Raw genomic sequence first — 15,414 nt, 5'->3', positions numbered from 1 at the left:
ATTAATTTGATGTTCTATAGTTTATTTTTATCATATTTAGTTGCATTCATTTGATTGGTAATGATCAATATGATCATTTGTTCAAGAGAAGATGTGGGTACTTTTAGAGATAGATGAATCTTTCCATTCATAATTGTGTTAATTTATCTAGAGACATACCACCTCTACATGAAAATCACCTTACTGAATTCCCACAAGACAGAAATTTACTAGTAGTTAAGAGCTTGCCTATAGGAAATCATGAACTTCAAAAGTGTCTTAAAACTATTTTTAAAATTATTCCTTTTGGGACACATCAATTGCTCCCCAAAGTCCTGCCTTGGTACAAGTGACCACCTTGTTTCATGTCTTGCACATAGTCAAATAATATCAATATAAAAGGATAATGTGCTGATTTGAATAAAATTAACTGGATTACTGAATACTGTTTAGTACTTTGAATAAAGAAAAGGTCATCTGAATTATATAAGAATAATGTAAAAAGAATAATTTAAGAATGTTTAGAGAAAGGTTTATTTTTAACTTTTAAATCCATCATCTAAAATATACATAATATTCTGCCAAAATTGGCATGAAATATTGTATATCTATATAAAATTATTTTAATGCAAAGTGATTTATTTAATGCTTTGAACTGTCAGAAAAAATATAACTATAATTCAAATTTTAGTAGGTTCTTAAGTCTTAAATTCACATTAACAAAATGCTTAAAAAGTGACCAAAAACTATCAAAAGTATATTGCATGTTTCCATGGTTTTTTAAGATTATAAGTATCTGTTTGATGAAATTTTAAAGTGGAATAAAATAAAACACATTTTATGTTGCCTTTGATCTTTAACTTGTAGCCTTATCTCCCAGGTCAGAGGGCACATTATTCAATTTCACTATATTTTGTGTAAAACCACTGTAGCGTTGAAGATGACTTTCAGTGCAAATGTCATGGTACTTAAAGCTAAACCAGAATCTAGTTTTTCAGCTCCTTAATTAAAATCATAGTTTAAAATAGTCTGACAGTATTATCTGTAGTCTTTCCAGTTGAACAGTGATAGAATTTTCACATCTTTTATTCAATCAAGCTTAGCAATCTTTCTATGGCTCTTTTATTTCTAACACACCAAAACATTTCAAGAAGCAAAATACTTACTTTATATTTTTGTATTTAACGTCATAAGGAATGACCTCTCATTTCTTACTTCTCATAGATATAATATATAAACCTTACTCAAAAATTATTTTTACTTGCCTTACAGTCTGCTCCAAAGAAGGAAGAACGAAATAGCATAAACCCACCCAAGAGGCCCTCTGAAGATATAAGTGGATATGGGAGAATTTTGCTCAATCAAAAATACAGAGAAAAAAATTCTTCTGAATCAAAGAGGGATAGGAAGATAGAATATCAAAGTAAATATTTCGTAAAATATTATGCTGTTAAAATGTAAATATTAATTTTAATATACTACAAAAGAGGAATGCACAACAAATTAACACTTGTTGAATGATAAAGGATGAGTACCATATCCCAAGTGTAGTATTCAAACGCTACTTCATATTATTTCAATTTTTCAGGCTAAAAGTAATAACTACGTGTTTACACAAATACCTAGAAAAGATATCATTAAAGGGGTTTCAGAATTCTGTTGTTTTCACTTCTTTGTTGTTCAATTTTCATATAAGACCTCTACCAATAATTTGGGAACTGTGTTAAATTTATTTTATAACATGTAAACACTATCTGGAAATAAATTTGTGAAATAAATTCATTTAAGCTATATCTGAAATTGCAATTCAGTCCTTTAAAGGGGATATTAATATCCAGTTTCAACTTTTTTTTTTTTACAATAAATGTCACATTAATATTGACAAAAATACTGTGGCACATTATGTACGAATCTGGGGTGGGTGTATATTTTGAAATTTCCTTACCATTTCACTCACTTTCTTCTGTAAAGAATATTTAGAAACCTTGAAAAAAATAAGGGGAAAAAATCTCATGAAAACTTTTTAGTTATTTGTTATAAATTCCTTCTGATATTAAAATTGTATGTTATATAATGTGACATGTATCTTATACGCACTATTTTCCAGTGACACTTTTTCAAAATGTTACTTACCATAACTTTATTCCCTATAACAAAAACAATACATTTATTTATTTACTCAACATATATTTATGGAGCACCTACTATATGCCAGCCATTTTCCTAGGATCCTGGGATACAACAATGAACAAAGTCCCTGCCCGTAACAAGATTTCTGTCTAGTGGGGGTGGTGGTAGACAGACAATACAATATAAGTAAAAAGTACAGAAGTTAGAGAGTGACAACTACTATGAAGAAAAATAAAGCAAGAAGGACAGCAAGAAAATCCTAGGAGAGTTTGCTACTTAATATTAGCTCTTCGTTGAAAAAATTTTGATAAAATAGATAAGCAAAGGGGAAAAACATTGTCTTAAACAAACCATCTCACAACCCAGAAATAACAAACATTAATACCGTGGTACTTCCAGATATTTTTCTATGTATTTATACTTTAAAAGAGAGTCAGTAGGGGGTAGAATAATAATACATGTACTATTTTGTAACCTATTTTTACTTAATATATAGCAAACACTTTTATATTACAAATTAATCTACAACGCAAGTTTTTAATGGCTACACAGTATTCCACTGTTTAACTTTATACCATAGTTTACCAAATCACTCTCATTTTTGTAGATTTACTGAGTTTTCAGTTCTATGAAAGAATTCTGAAATAAACATGCTGTACCAAGAAAACTCTGTAGTTATTCATTTTAGCAGAATAAATTCCAAGAAGCAGGACTCCTAAGATTTGTTCATTTTTATAGACTTAACAATTGTTATTACACACATAGTCCTCCAGAATGGTGGACCAAGTTAAACTCCAACTAGCCATGTATGAGTGCTTATTTACTTAAACTCACCTAATATTTGCTAAAATTTAAGCAAAAGTTCTTAAAATTACTTCACATTTCCTGTGAAATAAATTTTTAGCATACTGCCTTGAACAAACTAATAATTTTATTTCATTTTGGTGGAATGAGTTATGTGTGATTCATTTCTTCAACAAATATTGAATGCTTACTATAAGTAAAGAACTAATGTAGACATTGGGGGTATAGTATTGGACCAAAAAATCCTGTCCAGCTTAAATTCTGAGGAATGTAGATAATTAGCAATATAAATAAGTTAAAATATACAGTTCTATTAGACATTGATAAGTGCTAAGGAAAAATAATAAATCAGGGAAGGGGATTACACAGGATGGCCAGGAAAGTCCTTTCTGAGAGGGCAACTTTTGAGTAAAGACTCAACAGAAAGTAAGGAAGAGTACTCCAGCAAGTGCAAAGCCCCTAAGGTGGGAAAATGTCTTCTGTGTTCAGATAACAGCAAAGAAGCCAATGTGGCTGGAAGATTTAGTAAGCAAGGGGAAGAACAGCAAAAGATGAGTTCACAGAAGAGTAGGAGAGGAGGTAGGGCCAAATCACTGTAGGTCTTGTGGTGCATAATAATGGTTTACTCTGAATGAGACAGGAAGCCACTGAAGAGTCCCAAGCACAAATGTGACAGCGCCTGACTTACTCCTTGAAAGGATCACTCTGACTGATATATTAAAACTGAAGGAGAACAGAAGTAGAAGCAGGAAGAACACCTAATAAACTACTGCAATTGAGATGAAAGAGGATGATGAAAGAGGACTAGGGTGTTAGTAGTAGATGTAGTGAGAAGTGGTCAGATTCTGGATATACTCTGAGGGAAAAGCTGAAAAAAATCTGCAACAGGAAGAAGGGAGTTGTAATTTAAAAAAAACAGAAAAGACAAATAAGTTAGTTAGCTTTCAGGGCGAGATTTTAGGAACTTAGTTTTGGACACGTCAAGTTTGAGATGTCTTTTAGACATCCAATAGTCAATCCAGGCTGGAGTTGGGGCTGGAGATATACATTTGGAAGCCCTCTGCATGTAGACCCAATTTTAAAGAAATAAGACTGGATGAGATCAGAGTATTTTTAAGGCATACAGACAAAAGCAGAGTAAAAAGGTAGAGGTCATCTAGAAAAATAAGAGGAACAAAAAAAAGACTGGCTTTGGGACTCAGACTGGAATTATACCTCCAGCTTTCCAGAATCTCCAGCTTGCAGACAACAGATCATGGCATTTCTCTGTCTCCATAATTGTGTGATTGTGTGAGCCAATTCTTCATAATTAATCAATCAACCTCTTACTTTCTTTCTCTCTCTATATATATATACGGGTTCTGTTTCGCTGGTGAACCTTCACTAATACAGCTACCATTAGCCAAAGATAAAACTGATAAACATAGAGCAAATTTACCAAATTCTTTCAGGTCACTGTTCTTCAAACATTAATATCTCTGCATTTTATTCTTTCTGAACCATGATTCACAGCTCTATTTTATCAACACCTCTAAAGCACTTTCCAACTTAAAAAACTACCATGTAGCTGCATTCCTATGTCAAATAAGTCAAATTTGAAAGTAATATAACTAGATTGAATGAAATCTTTTTATAGATGTTCTATATAATGATTATTCATTCTGAAATCACATAAAACTGGTTTATAATACCAGATATAGGCAGCTTTCTAATACCAGAACAAAACTATACTAACACTAATTAGTATATTAACAACAGAAAGCAATTTGAAAGATAAAGTACAAATGTTTTCCTAGTTATAGCTATCCTTCACTTTCTGGAAAATTTTATGAAAAGTTGACTGTAAAGTACATTTGTTTAGAGCAAATCTATTTTCCCATTAAATTAATGGGATTTATGTTACGTGGGAATAAAGTCCTTTAAATACTGTGCTAAAAATATTTAACTCCTCCCCTTCCTGAACAATTCAGTCCCAAGTTCATTAGGTGGGGAAGAGGTGAAGGGGTAGTGGTGGCAGCATTCCAGAACAGGGTATCAGGCCTGAATGGGGAGTCAAAAGCTGAGTAGGGTGCTTAGTAGGCAGTGCTGAAAAAGGGCAACAACCCAGGTATTAGAGTTGAAGCAGGGAGAAGAGGGCATCCACATTAGGAAGGAGTAGCAGAATGGTGGCCTGGTCACATACAGGGTAATTTATCAAATAAGTAAATATATTAAGAATAAAGAAAGTCATATTTCTTACTGTAACAGAAAAGAAATATATAAATATGGAAGGGAAATAAATTAAAATTAACCATATGGTTTTGGATTGGAAATGGAAGTAATGTGAATTCATGGTTTTTGACATATATAGATTGATAGAGAAACAAACATAATTATAAATGTGTTTATATACTTGTGTGTATATAAATACATACATAGATTCCCTAGCTCTGTCTACTAAGAAGGTCTGACACCAATGACACCCCAATAGTAGTGAGTGTAACAGTGCCCAGATCTGGGTGTCTACATTCCATTTTCCACTAAAAGGAACCAGGGCAATGTGGAGAAACACTGTATTTCAGGGCAAGGTTACGTAAACTACAAGGTGATCCTGGAACATTTTGTTTTTACCTGAGAGCAGGAAAATGCTGAAAGAATGATAAAGTCATGTCCAAAAGACTAAAAAATCAGCCTGAATAGACTCCTACTGGCCAAACTAATGATAATGTGAGGATCAAAATAAATAATGATAGTCACAGATTTTTATCCATTGAATAAAATAAGAAACTACGATTCTAAACTGATATAAATAAATGAATATATTAAATGTTTGGAGAGAAACAGAACATTTCTATTCAAAGTACCTGCCTATAAAGTACTCTGATTAGAAAGGGGAAAAGAGTAACTTTCCAGTGGAGAAACTTGTCAGATACCACCTGAATCAAATGTTCAAAATGAACATCACCAATAATAAGACAAACTGAAATCATCAGCTATCTGATAGAATTCAATTATAGGAATAAGGCCTTATTTCTGTAATATTCTTGCCAAAAATGCATAAACTATCTCTCTTCATGAGGAAATATCCAAACAGGAACTGAGGGAGACTGGCACAACACTGTAAATCAACTATACTTCAATTAAAAAAAAAAAAACAGAAATTGAGGGACATTCTACAAAATAACTAGACTGTGATCTTCAAGAGTTTCAAAGGCATTAAAATCATACAAAGACTGGGGAACTGTTCCAGACTGAAAGAGATCAAAGAGACATGACAACTAAATGAAACATAAGATTCTAAAGTGTATCCTTTTGCTAGGACAATTGGTGAAACCTGAATGGGGCATGAGAATTAATTTACAATTATATGTCAGTGTTAACTTCCTGATTTTATGGTTGTGTTATGGTTTTGTAGGAGAATGTCCTTGATTATAGGAGAGGTATTACAGTATTGGGGGTGACAGGGCATCAGATTGGCATATTACTTTTATTTTTAAAAAATATTTATTTGTTTATTTGGCTGCACTGGGTCTTAGTTGTGGCATGCGGGATCTTCACTGCAGCGTGTGGGATCTTTTAGTTGCAGCATGTGAAGTCTTAGTTGCGGCATGTGGGATCTAGTTACCTGAAGAGGGATCAAACCCGGGCCTCCTACGTTGGGAGCACAGAGTCTTAGCCACTGGACCACCGGGGAAGTCCCTGGCGTATTACTTTTAAGTCATCCAGGAAAATAGTTCTCTGTAATGTATTTCAAACATCTCTGTAAGTTTATGATTCTCCAAACTACAAAATTTCCAAATATTTAAGAATTCCTTATGGATAAGTGTGCACAGTCAAAGCTCCAGGAATTTAGTTCCCTTTTATCACTGTGGTTAGGTAAGGCCTAATAAGATAAAGATTCAATAGTAGAAATAACACATTATGTATTAAATATGCCTTCAGTTCTGTGAGAGGAATTAATGTCTTAATTTATAAATTCAGTAAGCTTAAAATTAAGTGAAGTAGAGTAGAGAATATGATACGTTATTGCTTCACAAAATGGTCTTGTTTGGGAAATGCTGATGTATTTCAATTTCCTCATTCTACCTAAAGGAAAAATCGAGGTTCAAGAAGACAAAGAGTCTTACCACAGGATCATGTATAATAGTAAGTCTTTAATAGGCATAAATAATTTATTTAAAATCTACAGGACATGGGCTTCCCTGGTGGCGCAGTGGTTCAGAGTCCGCCTGCCGATGCAGGGAACACGGGTTCATGCTCCGGTCTGGGAGGATCCCACATGCCGCAGAGCGGCTGGGCCCGTGAGCCATGGCTGCTGAGCCTGTGCGTCCGGAGCCTGTGCTCCTCAACGGGAGAGGCCACAACAGTGAGAGGCCCGCATAACGCAAAAAAAAAAAAAAAAATCTACAGGACACTCAGCAAAATTTAGCCCTTAGGCATACTGTTTACATAAACAAAGTTTATTTTGTCATTAGATATAAGCAGGTTGCCCTGCTCTAACTAATCCCTTTATTATTTATATATATATATATTTTTTTAATTTATTTATTATTTCCACAGCATGTGGGATCTTCCCAGACCAGGGCACGAACCTGTGTTCCCTGCACTGGCAGGCAGATTCTTAACCACTGCACCACCAGGGAAGCCCTAACTAATCCCTTTAAAATCAAGTATCAAGGTACCATTTTAAATAGAAGTTAAACACATTCAAAGAATCCATTAAAGGAAAAATAATTCAGCTTTTGGTGTGTTGTGGTTTTGTGTCTATTTGTTTTATTTTAGAATTCAGTAGGTAGAGTGGCTTGGCTATGAACTTTTCAAGAAAAGGCATTATCTGATTTCTTATTCCTGCACATGGGAGGCACAACCTCATGAAAGGAAAAAAGTAGCAACCTAAGTAAAGGAGGGAGGGAGGTTGCTACATGATGGTTAAGAGGCTGTGAACTTTCTTTGCCTAATGGATTTATATCAGATCCATAATTAAGAGGAAGTTTTTTTTCTTTAACTTGGAGGGGAAACACCAGAAGTATCTTCATTGTTCTACACTGTTCATATATCATGTTCAGCCAGCCATAAAGTAACATATACATCACCTGTACTATGTCACAGGCTGAACAAGGCAAAACAAATCCTTACAGCTCTTGCACACAGGGTCAGCCATATGAAGAAATTTCTTTTGATTCGAAAATACTCATTACATTATCCAGATAATTAAACATGCATGAGTGGTATCAAATGAAACAATTTAAGAAAAAGTGCTAAAATAACAAAGCACTTACAAAAAAAATGGCATATTTCTTTATTGACAACATTTTAGTAGAAAAAAAGTAACACTTTTTCAAGATTTATTCAGAAATAAGAAGTTACACCTAGTTCAAGATACTGTAAGAAAACACATTAGAGTCTTCTATAATAGCTATAATGGTAATTTCGGTGTACTCAATTATAAGAACAACTTTTTAATTTAAATAATTTTAAAAAATGTTTACCTACTGGGGTCATTTTAAACTGGATATCTGAGGTATGATAAGAATCACTAAACTGTATAACTACATAAACTTTATTTTTTTATTTTTTTATTTTTTTTGTGTGGTACGCGGGCCTCTCACTGTTGTGGCCTCTCCCGTTGCGGAGCACAGGCTCCGGACGTGCAGGCTCAGCGGCCATGGCTCACAGGCCCAGCCGCTCCGCGGCATGTGGGATCTTCCCGGACCGGGGCACGAACCCGCGTCCCCTGCATCGGCAGGCGGATTCTCAACCACTGCGCCACCAGGGAAGCCCTATAAACTTTAAATAGTAGCCTTAAACCTCTATTTCTTTTCCATCAACTTTACAGAATACTTCTGGATATCACCATCAACTTCATCTCACTGCACCTTTACTTTTTCATCAACAAGGTTAGTAACATTTAAGTTTTGTTCTGTAACCATAATTAAGTTTCCAATGCTTTGCTTATAGGTTAATTCTAAAAACTAGAAGTCAACAGTGTTTATGTTATTACAATCAATATAGATATTATTTAATGCAAAGCCCAACAGGGTGTTAAAACCACATTTCCTTTGTATAGGTCCAATGTGTTACATGAAGGATGAGTTTACTAGGGTCAGGACCTAAATATCTTCTCTTGTTTTAACCCATCAATTGCTCAAAACTGTCCCAAATTTTAATTTACTTTATGCCTTGGTTATACGGTAATCCGTTCTCTCTGGAGTTTCTAATCACTTACTGCTTTGTTGCTGTTGTTGTTGAAGAAACAAGATATAAGGATTCTTTACTATATCACTAATATCTTCCAGCCTCTAATTCATCCAATCTGAGGCATGGAATCCATGCCCTTCTTTTTATTAAAAACATTCTTCTTGGAACTCATTGACATTTTGTTGTACTTAATTTTTATTCACTTTGTTACATCAAAGTAACAAATGAAATCCAAAATAAAAATTGCTTAATATCTCAAATGTGGAGAATCTAAATAGTGTTAAGACAACTGAATAACAACCTGAAAAAACATAGACTTAGATCCATATCTCATACTGTGTTACAAAGATAAACTTCAAATGATCAAAGATCTAATGTAAAATTTGAGTACTTAGATGTAATAAAAGAAAACATTGGCAAATCCTTTTTATAACTTTGTAGTTGTGAATGCCTTCCTAACCATGACAAACTCCAAAAGCTGTAAAAGAAAAATAAATAATTTATAGCAAATGTTAAACAAAAAGCCAAACAAACAAAATCAAAATACAAATGACTGGGGCTTCACTGGTGGCGCAGTGGTTGAGAGTCCGCCTGCCGATTCAGGGAACACGGGTTTGTGCCCCAGTCCCGGAAGATCTCACATGCCGTGGAGCAGCTGGGCCCGTGAGCCACGGCCGCTGAGCCTGCGCGTCTGGAGCCTGTGCTCCACAACAGGAGAGGCCACAACAGTGAGAAGCCCGCGTACCACAAAAAAAAAAAAAAAAAAAACAACAACAAATGACAAACTGAAGAAACAATCTGAAGCCCAGAACACAAACAAAAAGGGCTTATTTCAGAGAAATATAAAGAATTCATGGGAGTGACATCAGAAAGATGGTAGACTAGGAGGTCCCAGCCTTCCCACCCCCCCACATAATTTAAGAAGTACCTACAAGGGAAAATAGTTCTGGAAGAGCTCTGGAGTACAATTAAGAAGCTGCAGCAACCCAGTAGAGCACAGAAAAACAAGGATGTCTGAATAGAAAAGTATATGAAGCATTTCACTTGTGTCATTCCATCCTCTAGGTTCACATAGCTTGGTGCCAAAAGAAATGCCCTCAGCAACAACTCCCCCAAAATGGGAGAAAAGGAGAGCAGGAAGACACCAGCAGCCTTCACCACCAAGGACCTCAACAGCCCTCATCACTACCATGGACACAAGCAGCTTTCACCTCCAAGGACACTTACAGTCTTTGCTAATGTCTACACCTACCTGAGCTGATGGAGCTGCCTAGAGCCCAGGCCACTGTGCCCTTTCTTGGAACCAGAAGCATCACTGCTCCCCAACCAAGCCAGAGCTGCTAGACCCAGCACTACACCTGGTACCACCACATATGCCACCCAGCCAGCATCCTCACATCCACCAGTAGGTCAAGGTTTATACCCACCAGAGCTAGTCCAAAAACTCTGAAAGAGGTCACTGCTCCTTCAAAGCACAAACACCAACAAAGGGTTACAAGGAACACAAAAAATCAAGGAAACATGACACCATCAAAGGAATGCTACAAATTTCCCGTAACTGTCCCCGAAGAACTGAAGATCTATGAACTACCTGACAAAGAATTCAAAATAACTGTTTTAAAGAAGCTCAGCAAACTACAAGACAACACAGATAGATAACTCAAAAAAATCAGGAAAAGGGCTTCCCTGGTGGCGCAGTGGTTGAGAATCCGCCTGCCGATGCAGGAGACACGGGTTCGTGCCCTGGTCCGGGAGGATCCCACATGCCGTGGAGCAACTAAGCCCGTGAGCCATGGACGCTGGGCCTGTGCGTCCGGAGCCTGTGCTCCGCAACGGGAGAGGCCACAACAGTGAGAGGCCCGCATACCGCAAAAAAAAAAAAAAAAAAAAAATCAGGAAAATACTACATGAATAAAATGAGAAGTTCAATAAAGAGACAGAAGTCATAAGGAAAGAACCAAAAAAAAATTCTAGAGCTGAAGAACACAATGAATGAAATGAAAAATGTAATAGCTTCAACAGCACACTCAATGGAACAAAAGAAATAAACCAGTGAACTCAAAGACAGATCATTTTAAAATACTCAGTGAAAAGAAAAAAGAATGAAAGAGGGTGAAGAAAGGCCATAAGATTTATGGAACACCATCAAAAGATAAAGGGAGAAGAATTTTTAAAATCACTATAAAAAACATCAAATAACAAAAGAAGACAAGAGAAGAAGAGATGTACTACACAACTAAAACAGAAAACAATCAACAGAATGACAACAGTAACTCCACACCTATCAATAATTACTTAAATGTAAATGGATTAAACTCTCCAATAAAAAGGCACAGAGTGGCTAAACAAATTTCTTTTAAATCCAGTGATACATCTGTAAGAGACTCACTACAGATTTAAGGACACACGTAGACTGAAAGTAAAAGGATGAAAGATATACCAGAGTAACCAAAAGAAAGCAGGGGTGGCTAAACTTATATCAGATAAAATAGACTTTAAGTCAAAACTGTCTTTAGAGACAAAGAAGGTCATTCTATAATGCTAAAGAGTCAATTCAACAGGAAGATATAATAAGTATATATGTACCCAACATCAGAGCACTTAAATATACAAAGCAAACATCAACAGATCTGAAGAGAGAAACTGACAAAACTACAATGATAGTAGGAGACTCCAATACCTCACTTTCCATTATGGATAGAATATCCAGACAGAAAATCAATAAAGAAACAGTTGATGTGAACATCATTATAGGTTAAATGGACCTAACAGACATATACAGAACTTTTCACTCAACAAAAGAAGAATATACATTCTTCTCAGGCACACATGGAATATACTCCAGGATAGATCATATGTCTATCATATGGTGTATCACAGAAAAGTCAACTTTTATATGATAGGTCATCAAAAAAGTCTTTAATTTGAGAAGATCAAAATCATTCCAAGTATCTTTTCTGATCACAGTGGAATAAAATTAGAAATCATTGACAGTAAGAAAACAGGAAAATTCACAAATACATGGAAAATAAACAACATACTCTTGACCATTTGTTATGTTAAAAAAAGAAAGGAGAATTTTTAAAATATCTCAAGACAAAACAAAAACAATAACACAACATATCAATACTTATGGGATGCACCAAAAGCAATACTAACAGGAGATTTCATAATGATAAATGCCTACATTTTAAAAAACCTCTCAAATAAACAACTTAACTTTACATCTCAAACAACTAGAAAAAGAAGAACTAGGCCAAAATCAGCAGAAGGAAGAAAATAATAGAGATTGGAATAGAAATAAATCAAATAGCAAATAGAAAAACAATTGAAAAAACCAACGAAATTAAGAGTTGGTTTTTGTGAAGAATAAGCAAAATTGACAAACTGTTAGCTAGACTAAGAAAAAGACAGAAGAATCAAATAAACAAAATTAGAAATGAAAAGGAGACATTACAATGGATGCCTCAGAAATAAAGAGGATCATAAGAGACTATTATGAACAATTATATGCCAACAAATTCTCCCATTAAAATAAATGGATAAATTCCTAGAAACATACAACCTACGAAAACTGAAGATCGATGAACTAGAAAAACTGAACATACCAACAGTAAATGAGGATATTGAATCGATAATTTAAAACCTCCCAACAAAGAAAAGCCCAGGACTACATGGCTTCATGGAAGAACTCTACCAAACATTTGAATATTTCATACAAATCCTTCTTAAATTCTCCCAAAACACAGAACAGGGAACATTTCCAAACTCATTTTATGAGACCATCATAATTCTGACAACAAAACAAGACAAAGACACTACAAGAAAAGACAACTACAGGCCAGTATCTATGATGAACATAGATGCAAAAATCTTCAATAAAATTCTAGCAAACAAAATTGGAGAGCATATTAAAAGGATCATACACCGTTACCAAGTGATATTTAATCCTTGGGTTAAAAGGATGGTCCAACATATGCAAATAAATCAATGTGATATACCACACTAATAGAATGAAAGAAAACAAACCACATGTTCATCTCAATAGATGTAGAAAAAGCATTTGACAAAATTCAACAACCGTTCATGATAAAAAACTCTCAACAAAATAGGTATATAAATATACCTATATACCTCAGCACAATAAAGGCCATTTATAAAAAACCCACAGAGGGGCTTCCAGCAGCACAGTGGTTGAGAGTCCACCTGCTGATGCAGGGGATATGGGTTCGTGCCCCAGTCCGGGAGGATCCCACATGCCGCAGAGCGGCTGGGCCCGTGAGCCATGGCCACTGAGCCTGTGCGTCCGGAGCCTGTGCTCTGCAACGGGAGAGGCCACAACACTAAGAGGCCCATGTACCACAAAAAAAAAAAAAACAGTTTGATCATCATAATCAAACCAGTATAAGGCAAGAGTGCCTATTCTCACCACTTCTATCCAACAGAGTACTGGAAGTCCTAGCCAGAGCAATGAGAAAAGAAAAAAGAAATAAAAGGCATCCAGATCACAAAGGAATAAGTAAGATTATCTCTGTTTGAAGGTAACATAATCATACATATAGAAAACCTTAAGGACAACAAAAAAACTGTTAGACCTAATAAATGAATTCAGTAAAATTGAGGATACAAAATCAGCATACAAAAATCAGCCACATTTCTATACACAAACAACAAACTATTTGAAAAGAAAATTAAGAAAATAATCACAATAGCAACAAAATGAATAAAATATTTAGGAACAAATTTAAGCAGAGTAGTTAAGGTCTGTACACTGAATATTATAAAACATTGATAAAAGAAATTTAAAAGACACAGATAAATGTAAAGGCATCCTGTGTTCATGGATGGAAAATTAAATATTGTTTAAATGTCTGTATTACCCAAAGTGATCTACAGATTCAGTGCAACCCGTATCAAAATCACAATGCCAGTCTCTACAGAAATAGAAGAAACAATCCTAAAATTTATATAGAATCATGAAAGACCCTGAATGGCCAAAGCTATCTGAGCAAGATGAACAAAACTGAAGACATCATACTTCCTGATTCCAAAATATATTTCAAAGCTACAGTAATCAAACCAGCATGATACTGACAAGAAACAAAACGAAAGCAAAACCAAAACCAACATGAGACATAGCGACCAATGGAACAGAATAGAGAGCCCAGAAATAAATCCACATACCTGTAGCCAACTGATCTTCAACAAGGACACCAAGAACACATAATGGAGAAAGGACAGTGTTCAATAAATGGTGTTGGAAAAACTGGATATTCACATGCAGAACAATGAAACTGGACCCTTACCTCATGCAATATACAAAATTTCATACCATAAACAAAAATCAACTCAAAATGGATTAAAGACTTAAACATAACTCCTGAAACCATAAAACTACTAGAAAGAAATTTAGGAAAAGCGCTTCTCAACATTAGGCAATGATTTTTTAGACATGACACCAAAAGCACAGGCAACAAAAGCAAAAATAGACAAGTGGGACTGCATGAAACTAAAAAGCTTCTACACAGCAAAGGAAATAATCAACTGAGTGAAAAGGCAACCTACGCAATGGGAGAAACATTTGCAAACCATGTATCTGAGTAGGAGGTAATATCCAAAATGTAGCAGGAAGTCATATACACACTCAATAGCAGAAAACTCCAAATAACCCTGTTAAAAAATGAGCTGAGGACCTAAACAGACATTTCTCAAAGAAAGACATACAAATGACCAACAGGTATATGAAAACATGCTAAACATCACTAATAATCAGGGAAATGCAAATCAAACTTACAATGAGATTACCTCACACCTATCAGAATGGCTGTGATCAAAAAGACAAGAGATAAGAAGTGCTGGTAAAGATGTGGAGAAAAGGAATCCTTGTACTACTGTAATCAGACTAAAGGAAGAAAGCTTGTCAACTTCTTAAATAAATCCACACTACAGTGTGAATTACCTGATTCAGGTATTAACCATCAAGATCCTTCCACTGTAAAAAAATTACTTTGCTCTTTGTAATTAATATTATCTATAGGGTGATACTCTGAAATCATGTGAATATCTTTTCCCCCAACAATCTCTATTTTACTTTTTATCTCTTTTTATTGTTTGTCTTCCCCATTAGAATGTAAACTCCACAAGGGCAGAGATTTTTGACCCTTTTACTCACAGCTATATTCCCAGTGCTTAGAGCAGGGTTTGGCACATAGTAGACCTTCATAAATATGTATTGAATGATTCATCATCTGTTGTATACCTCTGTATACTGTTGTATACCTCATACCTCTGTATGAGACTGAATGACTTAAAGGCAAAGTGATG

The 15,414-nt window shown here is 35.0% G+C and overlaps 1 protein-coding gene across 1 annotated transcript in view; it reads right to left on the bottom strand.

The window, feature by feature from the left end:
* Nucleotides 1-15,414, bottom strand: part of CCDC73 (coiled-coil domain containing 73) — a 142,643-nt gene that overhangs the window by 57,643 nt on the left and 69,586 nt on the right. Inside the window, exon 8 of the mRNA XM_059069872.2 lies at nt 1,925-1,963. Within this exon, the coding sequence (XP_058925855.1) occupies nt 1,925-1,963 (39 nt within the window). The remainder of the gene's footprint in view (nt 1-1,924; nt 1,964-15,414) is intronic.

Source organism: Kogia breviceps, chromosome 7 (genome assembly GCF_026419965.1).
Source record: "Kogia breviceps isolate mKogBre1 chromosome 7, mKogBre1 haplotype 1, whole genome shotgun sequence".
NCBI lineage: Eukaryota > Metazoa > Chordata > Mammalia > Artiodactyla > Physeteridae > Kogia > Kogia breviceps.
This window is presented reverse-complemented; position numbering and strand designations above follow the sequence as displayed.